This window comes from Myripristis murdjan, chromosome 14, assembly GCF_902150065.1.
Source record: "Myripristis murdjan chromosome 14, fMyrMur1.1, whole genome shotgun sequence".
Lineage (NCBI taxonomy): Eukaryota > Metazoa > Chordata > Actinopteri > Holocentriformes > Holocentridae > Myripristis > Myripristis murdjan.
The window spans coordinates 37,827,498-37,847,193 of record NC_043993.1 but is presented as its reverse complement, the minus strand read 5'-3'; the positions used below and the strand labels follow the sequence as shown (position 1 = coordinate 37,847,193).

General features: G+C 46.1%; 1 protein-coding gene across 1 annotated transcript; it reads right to left on the bottom strand.

Annotated features, from left to right (window-relative positions):
* Positions 1-18,542: 18,542 nt before the first annotated feature.
* On the bottom strand, positions 18,543-19,424 carry LOC115371056 (odorant receptor 131-2-like). Its single transcript, XM_030068171.1, has one exon. It carries the CDS (start codon positions 19,422-19,424, stop codon positions 18,543-18,545), a length of 882 nt encoding a protein of 293 aa, XP_029924031.1.
* Between the last annotated feature and the right edge of the window lie 272 nt (positions 19,425-19,696).

Genomic DNA, 19,696 nt, shown 5'->3' with positions numbered 1-19,696 from the left:
GGCATCCTATGACAGTTCCACGCTGGAATTCACTGAGCTCCTGAGAGCGGCCCATTCTTTCACAAATGTCTTGTTTCACAGTCTGCATGCCTGAGTGCTTGATTTTATACACCTGTGGCCAGGCCAAGTGATTAGGACACCTGATTCTGATCATTTGAATGGGTGAGCGAATACTTTTGGTAATATAGTGTACCTTTAATCCCTTCTTAGGTAATTTAACTAAAGTCATCATCCAACTCATTAGTGTCTTCCATCTCCTTTATTAACTTAACCATCCGATGGATACAACTTCTACAACTATTCCTTTGATCATATCTAGTCCCAGACAAAACTTGAGACACTAACAGCCACCGACAAAAATAAATCACACACACATTCATCCACATTAAACACAAAACACCCTTATGTTCCCAATGATCATCAGTCATTGTGAAAAATAGTGGCAGTGTCCTGTTTACCCCACTCGCACTTTAACAGCAGTAATCATAATAATAATCACTACCATACTACAATAATGAATTGAGCTGAGGATCCCCTTTAAAAGAAATATTCTATAACTGAAAAGTCTTAAACTTGGCAGATCGTGCCCTATACTTCTTAATCAGTGTTGTGCAGTCACGTGAGAGAGACCACCCAATCCGCAGCATCCGCCGTCACGTGACCAGAAGTTGTCAACCAAAACAAAGTTCTCTTCGTAGCCTCTGCTGCATTCAGTTCAGTTCAAATACAAAAACATAATAAAGGTAATTTAAAAAATTGTCACAAAGTAGGGGCAATAATTACCATATTTAGAAGGCTACTTCAGTATGCAGCAGTCATTACCACAGTTTTTGAGAAAAAAAAAAAAAAAAATCTTCGAATCATTCTTTTGATCTTTTGATCCCCACACTGAACTAGTTCGGCTCCCGACTTTTAAGAAAGCCTTCCAGTTTGACCGGGTCATCAAAGAAGTTGTGTTCATGGCCTTTGGATATTTTCACGGTAGCCGGATAGATGAGAAAAACGTGGAAACCAGCCTGGCGAGCCTTCTCCATGGCAGCATAGCAGGATTTACGTCGGGTTCTGGTTGCCGCGCTGTAGTCCGCTGTAAAATGGATCTCCTTCCCATCCATCTTCGGAGGTGAGTCCCTCGCTGCTTTCAAAATACGTGCTCTATCCGTATATCTGAGACACATGAAAATCAGCACTCTTGGCTTGGAAGTTACCAAGCGGGGGGGTCCAACGCGATGTGCTCGCATGATCTCTGCCGGCACGTCTCTCAGTGTGGGGAACCACAACGGCAGTTGATTTATAAAAAATTGTGTGACGTTAGGACCCTCTTTTCCTTCAGGGAGCCCGTGAACACAAATGTTGTTTCTCCTGCTGCGATCTTCAAGGTCTGCTAGATTTGCTTCCATTGCCATTAATGACTTTGCGTGTGAGCAGAATGTACGCTCCACTTTTTCTGTGCGTTTTTCCAAAGCTTCGTTGTCTGCTCTAAGTGTTTTTGTTTCTTCCCTGAGGGATGATAACTCTGATTGAAGGGAGTCAAGACGTTGCTCCAGGCAGATAAATCTTTCCTTGGCGATAGCTTCAGCCTTGGAAAAATGCGTCTCCATTGCAGCTTCAATCAGCTTAATTGTCTCAGTAGATTCCATTGTTAACATGCGCTCCAAGTTGGACGACTTTGCACTGTTTCTGGTGTGCCTCGACATCAAATGTAAGGTCCACGAAAATTCTCTTTGAGCAGTTGTGCAGTTGCCTTTGACAACTGATCAGATTAAGGATAACAACTTGTAGTTACTTCACTTTCTGTGGCATAGTGTGGGGAGCACAGGACACACACGACTACACCTGGGAAGCCATCTTTCCACCTCTCTGTGTAGCAGCTCAGTTCAGCCGAGCTTGGCTGAGCTCCAGTCCATCGTCACCAAAATCTTGTAGTTCATTGTAGAGTGACAGACGAGGGTTGTGGTCCTCATTTTTAAAATGGAGGCAGGAGAGTGTGCATCAGCTATCATGTTATCACTCTGCTCAACCTCTCTGGGAAACCTTTAACCAAGCTGCTGAAAAGGAGCTTCAGGAGTGCAGGGTGCTAGTTTGGCCGCTGTGAGCCATGTGGTCTTGAGGCCATGGTTCTCTGATGGCCTCAGACTTGGTGGTTTGTCCCCCCAGAGCTGGGATTGAGTTACTGCCTCAAAAGGAGTAGTCCTAGAATCTTTGGGTCCTGTTTACGTTTGAGGGTAAAATGAAGCAGGAGATCAAAAGGCTGATCAGGGCAGTGGTGGCAGGAGTCATGCGTTTGTTGTACCAGACCACTGTGGTGAAGAGGGAGTTGAGCCAGAAGGCAAAGCTTTCAAGTTACACACTGATCTTTCTTCCAAGCTTCATCGATGGTTATGAACTTTGGCTAGTGACCGAAAGAATGTGCAGACACAAGTGATGGAAATGAGTTTCCTCTGCCGGGTGGCTGGGCACACCCACATGGAGAGGGTGAGGAGCTCAGAGCGCAGCCACTGCTCTTGCAAATTGATAGAAAGTGACTGATCTGGTTTGGGCATCTAGTTCCGGATGCCTCCTGGGCGCCTCTCTGTCGAAGTGTTTCAGGCACAATCAACTGGGAGCAGACCCAGGGCAGACCCAGGACACTCTGGGAGAATCATATATCCTGACTTGCCTGGGAATGCCTTGGGATCCCCATGAGGAACTGGAGGATGTGACCGGGTAAAGAAATGTCCGGACTGACTTCCTCAGCCTACTATCTCCGCATTTCAGCCTTGGACAATTGGTAGAAGATGGATTTGCAGGAACATCCTGATACCCAATATGCTGTCCCTCAGTCCTCACCATCCAGGTTAGGGTTTCAGGAATAACTAGTATTCCTGTGTTATATTTGTACTAAAGACTTTGAAAGAATTTAATAAACGGCATTAAGTTTTTTTTTTTGTTGTTGTTATTTTTTTTTTTTTTTTTTTTTTGGAAGTTTTCACTATTGACATGTATGATTTCAGTGAACAATTTCCAGTGAGAAACATGCTGTCTTCACATAGTGTATTGTTACAGAGGAGTACAGAAGTCTGATGGAGAACTTGGTGACATGGTGCAAAGATAATGACCTGAGGCTCAATTTCTACAATAATAAGCTTGTGGTGGATTACCAGGGAAACTGGACTGTCCTGGTTGTCATTCAAGGAGAGGAAATCAAATGAAAATGATGGGTCATGGTGTTGAAAAATGGAAAATCATCATTATGAAGTCACCGTGAATTTGATCTTTAATTTTTTGGATATACAATATCAGTACATAATCATTGTACCCCACAGTACATTCATGTGGAACTTTGTCATAATTAGCATATGAATTATTGACTTATGTCCAGAAATGTGGTTTGTCAGGTTACAGTGACCTTGACCTTTGCCCTCTGACCATCAAAATCTCACTGGTTCATCTTTGAATCCAAGTGAACGTTTGTTCCTCATTTGTAGAAATTTTCAAAGGGTGTTCCTGAGATACCGCGTTTATGTGACTGGGATGGACGAGAGGTCACAGTGACCCTGACCTTTGATCTCCAAAATCCCAACCCAATGCATTGGCTGGTGCAGAGGAATAAAAGTATTACAGATAGATATCTATGTCACCCTTTACTTGAGCAAGGCCAACTTTCAGGCTTTTTCATGTACAACTCAAGACTTCTTCCACACAAAAGAAGTGAGTGAGTCCCTTGGTGACATAACAGCCGACACTGATGTAAATATTCGCTCAGAGCATTAGTGATGAGCTGGAGGCTCATTCTCCACTGCAATGAATTATTTATGTTATAATAAGGGGACAGCAGGGGCTTCTTACTGACACCTAACTTCTAATTGGTTTCTAGGGAGTGGAAATGTTTTTCTCAAACTTACCAACACCAGGTCTTGACTATGAGGTCATGGCAAGTGTAAGTGCTGCAACTTTCATGCAAGCAAAGACAACAGCTTCACATGGGTGAAGACTTCCAAAAGCATGAAGCACAGAATTTCTACAAAAATACTGGTTGTAATTCACTTTTTCAAATTTCTTGCATTTATGTCTAAAGAAAGTGTGTGTAGCCTTATTTTTAGACTTATCAAAGGCATTCGACACAGTGGATCACAATATCCTGGTTGACACTTTATACAAAATTGGTCTATCGGAGCATACAGTTTCCTGGTTCAGAAATTACCTATCAGATAGATCCCAGTGTGTTCAGATGGCTGGGTCCTCATCGGAATTCTTGGTGGTCTCGAAGGGGGTACCCCAAGGTTCTATTCTTTTTTCTATCTACATGAATGACCTTTGTAATGACCTGTCTGACACCCTGTATCATTTTTATGCTGACGACACGATTATTTATTGTTTCGCACCATGTGCTGCCCCAGCCTTCGCCATCTTACAGTCTGCCTTCGACAAAGTCCAGTCTCACCTGCATAGCTTAAAGCTGGTGTTGAATGTCGATAAGACAAAGGCAATAATGTTCTCCAGAGCTCCTGTCCCTTTACATAATCTCCCTGCCTTAACTTGCCAGGGAACAGCCATTGAGCTGGTTTCATCATATAAGTGTCATGAACAAAGCACAGAATAGGCAGGACCCAAATGCACGACAGAGACCGGTAGAATCCAAAGAGCAGGTTTATTTACAGGCAGAGGTCGGTACACGGAGAAGCAGTCAGACCAGGCAGAGGTATCCAAAAACGTGAGGCAAAAGGCAATGTCGAAAAAACAGGCAAAGGTAATACACTCGAAGACTATGACTGTGACTGTGAGGAAAAACGCTGGTACGAGAGCTAACGCTACAACGAACTGGCGACGAGACAAGACACAAAGGGGGAATATAAGCAGGACTAATGGGGAGTGATTAGACACAGGTGCGGGAGACACAATCAGGGAACAGGTGAACACAGACGAGGAGGGGGCGGGGCAGACAGGAACCTGGAACAGAGACAGGGGTGAGTGATCACAAAATAAAACAGGAAGTACAAGACATGAAACATGCGGGAGAAAATAAAAGTGGACAGGTCCTGACTGGCTTGATGTGGCTGTCGTGAAACGTGGGGTGGACCCGCATAGACCTAGGGAGCTTGAGCGGGACAGTGACGGGGTTGATGACCTTGACAATGGGAAACGGACCGACGAACCTGGAAGCGAGCTTCTTAGACTCCACCCGAAGGGGCAGGTTCTTGGTGGACAACCACACCCTCTGGCCATTCCTGTAATGTGGAGCGGGTCTCCTCTTACGATCCGCGGCTGCCTTGTAGAGGTTGGACTGCCGTATGAGGTTCTGGCGGGCTCGCTCCCAGGTTCTCCTGCAGCGTCTCACCAAGGCCAATGCGGAAGGGACCGAGGACTCAGAGTCTATGGTGGGGAAAAGAGAGGGTTGGTGACCGTGAACAATATGAAATGGGGAAAGACCAGTGGATGCAGACGGGAGAGTGTTGTGGGCGAACTCGACCCAGAGCAGTTTCTGTGACCAGGTGCCAGGATTCTGGGAGGCGGTGATGCGAAGACCAGTCTCGAGCTCCTGGTTGAGGCGCTCAGATTGTCCATTGGTCTGCGGATGGAACCCAGAAGAAAGGCTGACGGTGGCACCAATCAGACTGCAGAACTCCTTCCAGAACCGTGAGATGAACTGAGGGCCTCTGTCAGAAACAACATCCTTGGGGAAACCATGAATCCGGAAAATGTTATTCATCATGACCTCAGCCGTTTCCTTGGCTGAGGGAAGCTTAGGCAAGGCAATAAAGTGCACCATTTTAGAAAGCCTGTCAACCACAGTCAGAACCACAGTGTTACCATTAAGGTGTGTTCACACCGGACGCGATAACGCAAATTCGCGCGTCAAGTTTACATTAAAAGTCAATGCAAAGACGCGATGACGTGCGAATTTTGGTCAGGCGGCGCGTTTCGCGCGATACACGTGACGCGTTGACGCTTCATCGCGTCGCGTTGACGCTTCATCGCGTCGCGTTGACGCTTCATCGCGTCGCGTTGACGCTTCATCGCGTCGCGTTGGACGCTTTATCGCGTCAAACGCCTCATCGCGCAAGTTGAAAAATTTCAACTTTTGACGCGACATCGCGTGGTGCTTTGACGCGATAGCCAATCAGTGTTGATATTCTCCCTACGTCACCTATGTCAAGAACTGCCAACGGAAATCGAAAAATGGAGGACAATATTATTGTTGCCGTGTGCGGGCTACCGGGCTGCCAGGCTGCCGTGTGCCGGCTGCCGGGCTGCCGTGTGCCGGCTGCCGGGCTGCCCTGTGCCGGCTACCGGGCTGCCGTGTGCGGGCTGCTGGGCCGGCGTGTGCCGGCTGCCGGGCTGCCGTGTGCCGGCTACCGGGCTGCCGTGTGCGGGCTGCCGGGCTGCCCTGTGCCGGCTACCGGGCTGCCGTGTGCGGGCTGCCGGGCTGCCCTGTGCCGGCTACCGGGCTGCCGTGTGCGGGCTGCCGTGTGCCGGCTGCCGGGCTGCCGTGTGCCGGTAAATTTTGCGAATATGTGTCCGTTGCTAATGCAGCTATTGGATGTAATTTACTATTAACCATGCTAGCGGTAACGTTAACCCGGCATATCTGTCTCGCTACGTGTGTGCGTCTTGTCAGTGGATGTGTGTCCACAGATGGAAAAGTCTGCGGGACACCTATATCAGGGCGGGGAAGGAGGGAGAGAGGAGGGCGGGTTCGCATCAACGCGTCCATCGCGCGATTGAGGAAATAAATGATTCCATGGTCACGTGACGCGTTTCGGGCTTGCGCGCGATTTCATCGCGTCCGGTGTGAACACGGCTTTAGAGGGGGGAAGTCCAGTAACAAAGTCCATGGAGATGTGGGACCAGGGGCGTTGAGGGATGGGCAAGGGCCTAAGTCCTCCTGAGGGCTTCTGGTGAGAGACTTTATGACAGGCACACACAGAGCAAGCGTTGACATAATCGGTCACATCTTGAACCATTTTAGGCCACCAAAACCGTTGTTGCACTACAGATAAAGTCCTGTTAATGCCAGGGTGACAGACAGTCTTATTAGTGTGGGCCCAATGAACAACATCCCCCCTGAGGGCCTGCACCACAAAAAGCTTATCATCAGGGCATTCGGGGGGAATAGCTACCCCTTCGGCAGCGGCTTTAACCTTACTCTCCACCTCCCATGAAAGCACAGCAACAAAACAGGTCTTGGGTAAGATGGTTTTGGGTTCAGAGTCAACATTGTCATGAGAAAACATACGCGACAGAGCATCAGGTTTGACATTCTTAGAACCAGGTCGGTAGGAGAGCGTAAAGTTAAAGCGGCTAAAGAAAATAGCCCATCTAGCCTGCCTAGCATTTAACCTCTTGGCTGATTTTAAATATTCAAGATTTTTATGATCAGTCCAAACCTGAAACGGCTGTGAAGCTCCCTCCAGCCAATGTCTCCACTCCTCCAGGGCCACTTTAACAGCCAGCAGCTCACGATCACCAATATCATAATTTTGTTCTGCTGAGGAGAGTTTCTTGGACAGGTAAGCACAGGGGTGGAGCTTACCGTCCTTGGGATTGATTTGTGAGAGGATCGCGCCAACACCAATGTCGGAAGCGTCTACCTCAACCACAAACTGCTGGCTGGGGTCCGGGAGGGCGAGAACAGGGGCGGAGGTGAAGCTCTTCTTAAGACCCTGAAATGCAGCTTCGCACTCGGGGCTCCAGACAAATGGTCTATGGGGAGAGGTAAGATCATGCAGGGGTGAGGCAATAGTACTGTAATTACGGATAAATTTCCTGTAAAAGTTGGCAAAACCCAGAAACCTTTGAACCTCTTTGCGTGAACTGGGAGTGGCCCAATCCGCCACTGCAGAGACCTTTTCAGGGTCCATCCTGATCTCCCCCTCAGCAAGCACAAACCCAAGGAATGAGACTGAGGGTTTGTGAAACTCGCATTTCTCTGCTTTAACAAAAAGCTGGTTTTGGAGCAACTGCTGCAACACCGAGCAGACGTGGCGAGTGTGAGTCTCCTCATCGGGGGAAAAGATCAGGATGTCATCTAAATACACAAAGACAAAAACATTAAGCATATCACGGAGTACATCATTGACAAGGTTCTGAAACACTGCAGGAGCATTGGTGAGTCCAAAAGGCATGACTAGATATTCGTAATGTCCTGTTGGTGTGTTAAAGGCAGTCTTCCACTCGTCCCCCTCCCTGATTCTTACCAAGTGGTAAGCGTTATGGAGGTCGAATTTAGAGAAGACAGTGGCCCCTTCCAATAACTCAAAAGCTGTAGAGATGAGGGGAAGAGGGTACCTGTTCTTGACTGTTATGTCATTCAGGCCACGATAGTCAATGCATGGTCTGAGGGTCTTATCCTTCTTATCCACGAAGAAGAATCCTGCTGCAGCAGGAGAGGAGGAGGGACGGATAATTCCGGCGGCGAGGGAATCCCTCACGTAGTCCTCCATGGCCTTGCGTTCAGGAGCTGAGAGAGAGTACAACCTACCCCTGGGCGGGGTGCAACCAGGTAACAAGTCAATGGCACAGTCATACGATCGATGTGGTGGCAGGGATGTGGCTTTAGCCTTGCTAAAAACCTCAGCTAAATCATGATAGCATGACGGCACGTTAACCAGGTCAGGGTTAGAGGTGCCGGAGGGGGGAACAGAACCTCTCGGTTTGAGGAGACAGGTGTTGGCACAGTTAGGGCCCCAGGAGGTGATTCTCCCATTAGCCCAGTCAAAGTCAGGATTGTGAGTTTTAAGCCAAGGGTGCCCTAAAATCACCTGATGAGCCATAGAGTCAAAAATATGAAAACTTAACATTTCTGTGTGTGAGTCAGGGAAGATTAGCTTAACTGATTGAGCTCGGTGGGTAATCCTGCCCAGGGGAGTACCATCTACAGCCTTAACCTCAAGGGGGTGTTGGAGAGCGAACTTTCTCAGCCCTAGCCTCCTAACAAGGGAAGAGTTCATAAAGTTAGCGTCTGCACCAGAATCGATGAACACAGAAACCATAAGTGAATCAGAGTCAGAAATAATCTTGACTTGAGGTTGGTATTGGGCAGGATTACTAATAATGAAACTTCGACTCACCATGAGCGGCTTCCTAATCTGTGCGCCGGCACCCTTGACATGGCAAGCACTTACTAAATGCCCCAATTGACCGCAGTAAAAACATCTGCCGTCCCTCTGGCGACGAAGACGTTCTTCCGCGGGGAGATGGGTGCGTCCCAGCTGCGTGGGCTCCTTCGCTGGGTGGCTAGTGGGGATCAGACTGGCTGCAGGTGGCCGGACGTGGTTAGGCCGATCCTCCGAGCTGCTCCTCCATCCCCGGTGTGGTGACGAGCGAGTCCGGAGTCGGCCCCGTTCCTGATAACGCTCGGTGAGTCTCTTATCGATCCTTATGGCTAAGGCGATGAGAGAATCCAAATCCCTCGGGAGGTCGACGGAGATCAGCTGATCTTTCACGGGTTCAGAAAGTCCTTGAAAAAATGCATCGATCAAGGCTGCACCATTCCACTCGCTTTCAGAGGCGATAGTGCAAAAATCAATGGCATAGTCCGAAACCTTACGCTTACCTTGCCTCAGTCTTAGCAAGGACCTGGCGGCTTCTCTGCCCGGCGAGGTGTGCTGGAAGACCTGCTCGAGGGCTCGAGTGAATTCGGCGAGGCTAGAGCAGGTTATCGACCCGCGGCTCCACTCAGCGGTGGCCCACGCCTCTGCTCGGCCCGTGAGGTGAGAGATGATGAAGGCCACCTTGGTCCGGTCCGTAGGAAAAGCCGAAGCTTGCAGTTCAAAATGCAGCTCACATTGCATCAAAAAAGGCCTCACATCACCTGATTCCCCGGAGAATCGCTCAGGACGGGCGAGCTGCAGGCATGACGAGACAGCACTGGAGAGAGGCTGCGAGTCAGTGGGTAAATCCGGAAGAGTAGCCGAGTCCGGCGTTTCCGCCGCAGGCGCGCTTCGAGGCATGAGAGAGAATAATTCATTAAACTGTGATTCCAGCTATGTCATCATTGAGTCCTGTCGAGCAGCCAGGGCTCTCAAATCCACGCACAGAGACACGAGCTGGTCTTCTTGTTGCGCCAGCCTTTGGCCCTTGACGCACCGGGTCTGAGTCGGCTGAGTCCATTCTGGCCAGTTCGTTCTGTCATGAACAAAGCACAGAATAGGCAGGACCCAAATGCACGACAGAGACCGGTAGAATCCAAAGAGCAGGTTTATTTACAGGCAGAGATCGGTACACAGAGAAGCAGTCAGACCAGGCAGAGGTGTCCAAAAACGTGAGGCAAAAGGCAATGTCGAAAAAACAGGCAAAGGTAATACACTCGAAGACTATGACTGTGACTGTGAGAAAAACGCTGGTACGAGAGCTAACGCTACAACGAACTGGCGACGAGACAAGACACAAAGGGGGAATATAAGCAGGACTAATGGGGAGTGATTAGACACAGGTGCGGGAGACACAATCAGGGAACAGGTGAACACAGACGAGGAGGGGGCGGGGCAGACAGGAACCTGGAACAGAGACAGGGGTGAGTGATCACAAAATAAAACAGGAAGTACAAGACATGAAACATGAGGGAGAAAATAAAATGCAAAACAGACCGTGAAACATGACAATAAGTATTTGGGCTTCCATATTGATCAACACCTTTCCTTTAAATTACATATATCAACTCTTGTATCCAAACTCAGGATAAAACTGGGTTATTATTATAGGCACAGATCTTGTTTCTCCCATAGAGCTAGGAAATATCTTGTGTCGGCAACTTTTCTCCCATGGCTCGACTATGGTGACATATTGTACATGCACGCTTCAGCTACCTGTTTACGCTCTCTGGACACTGTGTACCACTGTGCACTGAGGTTTGTCACTGGTTGTAAACATCTGACCCATCGTTGCCGTCTGTACCAAAAACCAGAATGGTCTTCCTTGTCCAATAGAAGATATACACATTGGATGACTTTTATTTACAAGGCCCTCCTTGGTGTGGTACCTTCCTACCAAGGAAACTATTTAATTCGGAAACAGGGACATTATACTCTACGAGCATCCGATTATATCAAACTCAAGGTCCCCCGAGTGTTCACAGAGATGGGTAAAAGAGCATTTCGATATGCTGCTCCATTTGCATGGAATTCTTTGCAGACTGCCTTAAAATTGCCTGAACTGATACCATTGGACAGTTTTGTGAAAATCCTCAAGGATAAGGAACTTGATAGCATACGGGACTGCCACTGCTTTTAAACTATGATATCTGATCTGATTCTACTTGATTTTATCTGTGTGTACGATTTTGTCTGAATGATTGTAATTGTGTAATCAGCTGCTTCTTGGCCAGGTCGCTTTTGTAAAAGAGATTCTTTATCTCAACAAGCTTATCTGGTTAAATAAAGGTCTAATAAAAAAAAAAAAATGTCAGATGACTGTTTTTTCAGCCACATAATTCACAAAGGGCAAAGACAATAGGATGGGCCAGGATTTATAAAAAATTGTTGAATAGTTCCACATGAATCAAACCACATTTTTGCCTGAAATATCCATTCCTAGAAGCGACAGAAATAGTATCCATGTAGAGCTGAATTAAGGTCAACTGGACTGTGTTTAGATTCTCGAAGACATTTCACTTCTGAAACAAGAAGCTTTAACAGAGAGGAGCACCAGCGATCCCGTGGTTTCAGCGACCTGGATAACATCCCAACACATGTTTAAAAACCTGGGACTCCCCACCGGTCTGTCAGAACTGAAGAAGCTTCTTGGAATAGAAATGAAAGGTCTTCAAGAATATAAACACAGTCCAGTTGATCTTGACTAAGCTCTGTGTGGGTAACCATGACATGGATGAGTGAGAACCTACGCACACATGAGAAATAATAGAATCCCAGAGGAGGGGCCGCCCCAGTAGCTCACCTGTTGCAACCTGTACCACAAGGCTGAGTCCTTACCACAGCGGCCTGGGTTTGAGTCTGATCCCTGGTCATTTGTTGCAGTTCATCCCCTCTCTCTCCCCTGCCTCTCCTATCTCTCTCTACTGTGAGCCTCAAATAAAGTAGAAATAAGAATATATATTGTTTCTGGGTTTGAAAAAAATATCTAAATCTATCTATCTATCTATCTATCTATATACATATATGTATATATCAGAGGTCCCGTTAACCGAATATTTTCTGTCATTGACGGTTTTTTTTAAACGGTGACGGAAAAATCTGAAGGCCATCTGTCATTTTGACAGATTGCAATTCACACCCCATGACCACTTGGTGGCAATGACAGGGCTGATAGCAGTCCGGCGCCGTGCCAGATCTCCGGCGTACCGGTGTGACTGCGGAAAAAAAAAAAAAAAAAAATGAGGGTCTGGACAGCTTTATCTAACAGACATTTCTCTGTATCCAATAGAAGCACAGCTTTCGTTCTCAGCCACACTAACAATAGGCCTACTAGCCAATCAGACGTAGGGCTGGGGCGGGATTTGGGTGTTGACAATCAGGCACTCCATGAGGCGTTGAAAGTGAGCCTCATTAGCCTTCAGTGACGCACATATACCGGTATGTCTATGTGACGCACTGCAACCCACAGGATGGACCGCAGTTTCATGAAGCCCGGGGAAGACAGCAAAGACGTCTCTTACACCGATGATGTCGGCGCCGACAGGATTCAGCATGCCTATGTTACATATCGATATCTCCTAGACCGTTTATGACACACAGAAACTTAAAAAAAAAATGTCGGGAACTGGAGAAACGGAGCTTTGCGCCTATATACAGTGCCATTACGGTAACTTCGTAGGACTACTGACACTTCGACCGTCCAGTCACAGAAGAGTCCCCGGTGTGTCACTTGTTTGTAATATGAGCTTCTCATACCGTAACTCCTGAACCAATGGTGCGATCAAAGAAAAATCAGACAGTTTCTGAGAGCAGAGAACCGGAGCTTTCCGATGGTGTGCAAAAGTACTCAGTCATTGCACAATTCTGACAATTCTACAACCATAAAAAGCAAAATAAATCAAGGCGGTTTTAGTTTAATTGCAGGCTTAATAAGAATAAATGGCGATGAGCTTGGATAGAGCAGAATGGGCAATGTAGCAATACATAGTTACAAGATAGTTAATATTTCAAATAATGTATATATGTTATATGATGAAATTTGCCGCATACAAAATGTCACGGCAGTTGAGTGTCAGAAGTTTCTTTAAATGGATACGGTTTGGATTTTCTGTTCAGTGACTGGTAAAAATAGATTATGACAGGATTTTTATGACCCTGTCAGTCAAAATGACAGACAACAAAAAAGTCTGGCGCGACCTCTGGTATATATAGTACAGGCCAAAAGTTTGGACACCTTCTCATTCAATGCGTTTTCTTTATTTTCATGACTATTTACATTGTAGATTCTAACTGAAGGCATCAAAACTATGAATGAACACATGTGGAGTTATGTACTTAACAAAAAAAGGTGAAACAACTGAAAACATGTTTTATATTCTAGTTTCTTCAAAATAGCCACCCTTTGCTCTGATTACTGCTTTGCACACTCTTGGCATTCTCTCCATGAGCTTCAAGAGGTAGTCACCTGAAATGGTTTTCACTTCACAGGTGTGCCTTATCAGGGTTAATTAGTGGAATTTCTTGCTTTATCAATGGGGTTGGGACCATCAGTTGTGTTGTGCAGAAGTCAGGTTACTACACAGCCGACAGCCCTATTGGACAACTGTTAAAATTCATATTATGGCAAGAACCAATCAGCTAACTAAAGAAAAACGAGTGGCCATCATTACTTTAAGAAATGAAGGTCAGTCAGTCCGGAAAATTGCAAAAACTTTATATGTGTCCCCAAGTGGAGTCGCAAAAACCATCAAGCGCTACAACGAAACTGGCACACATGAGGACCGACCCAGGAAAGGAAGACCAAGAGTCACCTCTGCTTCTGAGGATAAGTTCATCCGAGTCACCAGCCTCAGAAATTGCAAGTTAACAGCAGCTCAGATCAGAGACCAGATAAATGCCACACAGAGTTCTAGCAGCAGACCCATCTCTAGAACAACTGTTAAGAGGAGACTGCGCCAATCAGGCCTTCATGGTCAAATAGCTGCTAGGAAACCACTGCTAAGGAGAGGCAACAAGCAGAAGACATTTGTTTGGGCCAAGAAACACAAGGAATGGACATTAGACCAGTGGAAATCTGTGCTTTGGTCTGATGAGTCCAAATTTGAGATCTTTGGTTCCAACTGCCGTGTCTTTGTGAGATGCAGAAAAGGTTAACGGATGGATTCCACATGCCTGGTTCCCACTGTGAAGCATGGAGGAGGAGGTGTGATGGTGTGGGGGTGTTTTGCTGGTGACACTGTTGGGGATTTATTCAAAATTGAAGGCACACTGAACCAGCATGGCTACCACAGCATCCTGCAGCGACATGCCTTCCCATCTGGTTTGCGTTTAGTTGGACGATCATTTATTTTTCAACAGGACAATGACCCCAAACACACCTCCAGGCTGTGTAAGGGCTATTTGACCAAGAAGGAGAGTGATGGAGTGCTGCGGCAGATGACCTGGCCTCCACAGTCACTGGACCTGAACCCAATGGAGATGGTTTGGGGTGAGCTGGACCGCAGAGTTAAGGCAAAGGGGCCAACAAGTGCTAAACACCTCTGGGAACTCCTTCAAGACTGTTGGAAAACCATTTCAGGTGACTACGTCTTGAAGCTCATCGAGAGAATGCCAAGAGTGTGCAAAGCAGTAATCAGAGCAAAGGGTGGCTATTTTGAAAAAAATTAGAATATAAAACATGTTTTCAGTTATTTCACCTTTTTTTGTTAAGAACATAACTCCACATGTGTTCATTCATAGTTTTGATTCCTTCAGTTTGAATCTACAATGTAAATAGTCATGAAAATAAAGAAAACGCATTGAATGAGAAGGTGTGTACAAACTTTTGGCCTGTACTATATATATATATATATATACACTATATTACCAAAAGTATTCGCTCACCCATTCAAATGATCAGAATCAGGTGTCCTAATCACTTGGCCTGGCCACAGGTGTATAAAATCAAGCACTCAGGCATGCAGACTGTGAAACAAGACATTTGTGAAAGAATGGGCCGCTCTCAGGAGCTCAGTGAATTCCAGCGTGGAACTGTCATAGGATGCCACCTGTGCAACAAATCCAGTTGTGAAATTTCCTCGCTCCTAAATATTCCACAGTCAACTGTCAGCTCTATTATAACAAAATGGAAGCGTTTGGGAACAACAGCAACTCAGCCACGAAGTGGTAGGCCACGTAAAGTGACGGAGAGGGGTCAGCGGATGCTGAAGCGCAAAGAGGTCGCCGACTTTCTGCACAGTCAATTGCTACAGAGCTACAAACTTCATGTGACCTTCAGATTAGCCCAAGTACAGTACGCAGAGAGCTTCATGGAATGGGTTTCCATGGCCGAGCAGCTGCAGCCAAGCCACACATCACCAAGTGCAATGCAAAGCGTCGGATGCAATGGTGTAAAGCACGCCGCCACTGGCCTCTAGAGCAGTGGAGACGCGATCTCTGGAGTGATGAATCACGCTTTTCCATCTGGCAATCTGATGGACGAGTCTGGGTTTGGAGGTTGCCAGGAGAACGGTACATTTCAGACTGCATTGTGCCGACTGTGAAATTTGGTGGAGGAGGAATTATGGTGTGGGGTTGTTTTTCAGGAGCTGGGCTTGGCCCCTTAGTTCCAGTGAAAGGAACTTTGAATGCTTCAGGATACCAAAACATTTTGGACAATTCCATGCTCCCAACCTTATGGGAACAGTTTGGAGCGGGCCCCTTCCTCTTCCAACATGACTGTGCACCAGTGCACAAAGCAAGGTCCATAAAGACATGGATGACAGAGTCTGGTGTGGATGAACTTGACTGGCCTGCACAGAGTCCTGACCTGAACCCGATAGAACACCTTTGGGATGAATTAGAGCGGAGACTGAGAGCCAGGCCTTCTCGACCAACATCAGTGTGTGACCTCACCAATGCGCTTTTGGAAGAATGGTCAAAAATTCCTATAAACACTCTCCTCAACCTTGTGGACAGTCTTCCCAGAAGAGTTGAAGCTGTAATAGCTGCAAAAGGTGGACCGACATCATATTGAACTCTATGGGTTAGGAATGGGATGGCACTTCAGTTCATAGTATGAGTAAAGGCAGGTGAGCGAATACTTTTGGTAATATAGTGTATATATATACATATATATATATACAGAGAGAAAGACATAGGGCCCTATCTTGCGCCAGACTCCCTAAACCCGCTATTTGCGGATTTAGGATTTAGGAAGAGGCGTTCCCCTGTAAAAGTTGCTATCTTGTGCAACTCCCGCTATCCGCAAAACACCTCCGCTACCCGCTATATTATGCATAGGTGTGTTTTGGGCGTTACGCCAGCTAAACCAATCAGTGTGCCAGGTGCCATTGCCTTTAAGGGCAGGATGCGCTATTCTAAATCCTAAATCCTAAACCCGCGATGGAGAGAGGGAGGTAGATTTTCTCAGGGCTTCTACTGAGGCTAAAGCAAGTTGGCTTTATATACATATTATATATTATATTATAGGCGAGTTAATTCGGGAGGTGGAGCCACATGTGTCCAAGTGGACGTGTCACAAGGTTGTACTAATTGAGTAAAATCCCCGGGCCACACCACAGACACACAAGAGGCAGAGGTGGAACTATGTGTAAACTAATTTATTGACAAGGTAGATTGGGCAAATAAAATATTAAAAATAAAAATATAGCACAGCTGCTGGCTTATGATAAAACAATAAAACGTGCTGGCGTAAGTGTCCAATTAAAACAGTCTTTCCTCTAAACAGTCTATATGAGTAATATACTCAGTCCATTCCGGCGGCGTCCCGGTATCAGTCCGACTGTGTGCGTGGCGAGGCTCCGTCGGGGCGTGCATTGAAGCCGCCTGGACGCGCTCTCCTAACAGCCCAAACTTTAGGGATAGCGGATAGCGGGTGGTCCTGACAACCCGCTATCCGCTATCCCTAACGTGTGTGCGCAAGATAGCAACTTTAGGGATAGCGCATGAAACACGCCCACGACGCACCTCCAGGCTCAAATGATGCAGTCGGCATAACGGATAACGGGTAGCGGGTGGCGCAAGATACCGTTTAGGGATAGCGGAAGTTCCTAAATCCGCAATTTGCGGGTAGCGGGTAGTGGCAGCGGATAGCGGGTGGCACAAGATAGGGCCCAGAGAGTGAGAGAGAGAGACATTGATATTGATTTTTTTTTTTTTTTTTTTTTTTACTGTTATACTGTTTTTGGGACTAAATTATGTTAGTCAGTCCCCATCAGAGGCCTGTCCTGTGGAAGCCTGATGTTTACACATGGGGGAAACTATCTTATCACTGCAAGGACTGACTTCATGTTGCAGTAAGACTCATTTAAGCAATATCACACCAGAGGGAGCGTTGATATACTGAATGTCAGCATGGTTTTGATTTGGATGTAGGCATGAGGCCTCAGACCTAAGATCATCACGGTCGTCCTTTACTGACATTATCAATGACATTATCACAGCCATGTTGATGTTAAGTATGACAATACAATCTCAAGTGTGATATTGCTTTTATATCCAGTTTTGGGAACAATGACATTGATCAGTTAATGATAATCAGCAACAACAGATTAGTAATATTTTATTTAATCAGTTTTCAGCTCCACCAACACAAATAGTTCATCAAATGAGTTGAACATAAACAGTTTCCTGACCACAAGCCAGCTTGCCTGGAGGTTTCCACTGCAGTATCCGCAAATTTTTTATTTCTCTAATATTCCTATGGTAACTCAAACCCATCTACGGAAACCAGCGAAACAACTGTGGATTCAGGATTATTTAAGTCTAAGTGGTTTAGTAATTGACGAACTGACACAGTGAAAATACAGATGATAATAATGATGTTAGCAATAGTCTTATAAAGTTCAGACACACACACACACACACACCCCACAGCAGAAATCACCCACTAAATGTATTCAAATATATGAAGTTGCTTTGGTACAAGAGACATTGTGCATTGTGCTGATTACAGAGTTGCACCACTTCAAACATCATGTGGATGTCAGAAAGTACCAAGATCACAAAGGAGTTGAGCAAAGCCAAGCTCTCTTTGAGTTAGAAATCTTATCAAAACCTATCAAAGACGCTTGCTCTCTACACTTGTCATCTGACCAGTGGCCTTCTCTTACGCTTACTGGATTTATGAATAAAAGCTGTCATCACTGAAGACCTCAGGTGTATAAGATAGACCTTATACATCAGTGGCAGAGATATTTCATATATATGTGTTACCTCGAAATATGTGATTAATCGATAAAGGCTAAAGCACCTTTCCTTTAGCTTTTGACTGGGCGTGTCATTCTATACCAGTATTTACCGTCCTTTCTATGTCCTGCCTTAACATGTTTTAATTCACTGACTACAAGCAAAATGAAAGCTGTTTCACTGTGACACTGACAACAAAGTGGACTGAATTGCAGTCCTCATACATGAAATTTATCATCAAAGTATCTTGCTTACAAACACATACTCAGTGAATCACTTCCAACATTATTCACCAGCATTTGCTTTGTTCAGGAAAGCTGAGCATCTCCACTGACAGCATAGATGTTGTATGAGGAATGGCTTGATGGTTTGGTCTCTGAGGCCATAGATCAAAGTACTCAAACACCTGGGGAGGACGGTGAGGAAAATAAAGGAAAGGCTGGAAAGCCGTAAAACATGTGATCTCTCCATGATTGTAGCAGCGGCTGTGATGATGTTGGAGTGAAAAGTGGAGATGAGGATCAGGCCCAGCTGAAACAGGTGGAGCAAAAGGGTTTGGCTGGCCTTTCTGGCTGAGGCTTTGTTTGTTGAAGCAGACCTGGCAACAAGCGTCACACCTATATAGGAACAGATGATTGTGACACCTGCAGACAGGAAGACAATGCCAGAATATGCTGTGACAAAATAATAATATATTGGTACAAGAAACAAGGCCTCTTCGGAGCAGAAGTCGTTCATCTGCAGGTTGAATAAGAACTCAGAGTTTGAACATAATAGCGTTAAAACACGAATGATGATGCGGAGGGAACTGGTGAGCCACACCAGAGTGATTGCCACACCTGTGCTTCTGATGGTAATGATGACAGTGTGTCTCAGTGGATAGCATATGGCCACGAATCTCTCCAGTGACATCACCGTTAGGGTTAGAGGCGAGACTGAGCACATGAGCAGCGGGGGTAATATTACAACAAAGCACATGTAAAATGTCAGTTTTATCCGAAAAGCAGCAAACAGGTAAAGCAATGCACTTGATCCCAGATAAACAGTGTCTGCAAAAAGAAGATTATACAGCAGGATGTAGCGGGAGGTTTCACGAAATACCGACTTACTCCTCAAGGTGAACAGCAGGACACTGTTGATGTAGAGGAACATGCAGCTGGACCCCATGCTCAGACTGGCATATAGTAATGTTTCCTGTGTTGTATGATACTTCAGGCCGGCAGTGTTATTGTAATTAGTCCTTGGCATTTTCAACATACTTGAAAGTTTTCTGAAGAACAAAATGTCTTTATTGCCGCCTTCTGCAGTAACTGGAGCACAAGACAGAAACACAAAGAAAAGTGCATCATCCCCTGTCTAGAGATACTTATGCCTTCCTGCAGAGATCAGTAAAGGACAAAATCATCCACACTGTTGCTAACTATCACACTACAGACAGC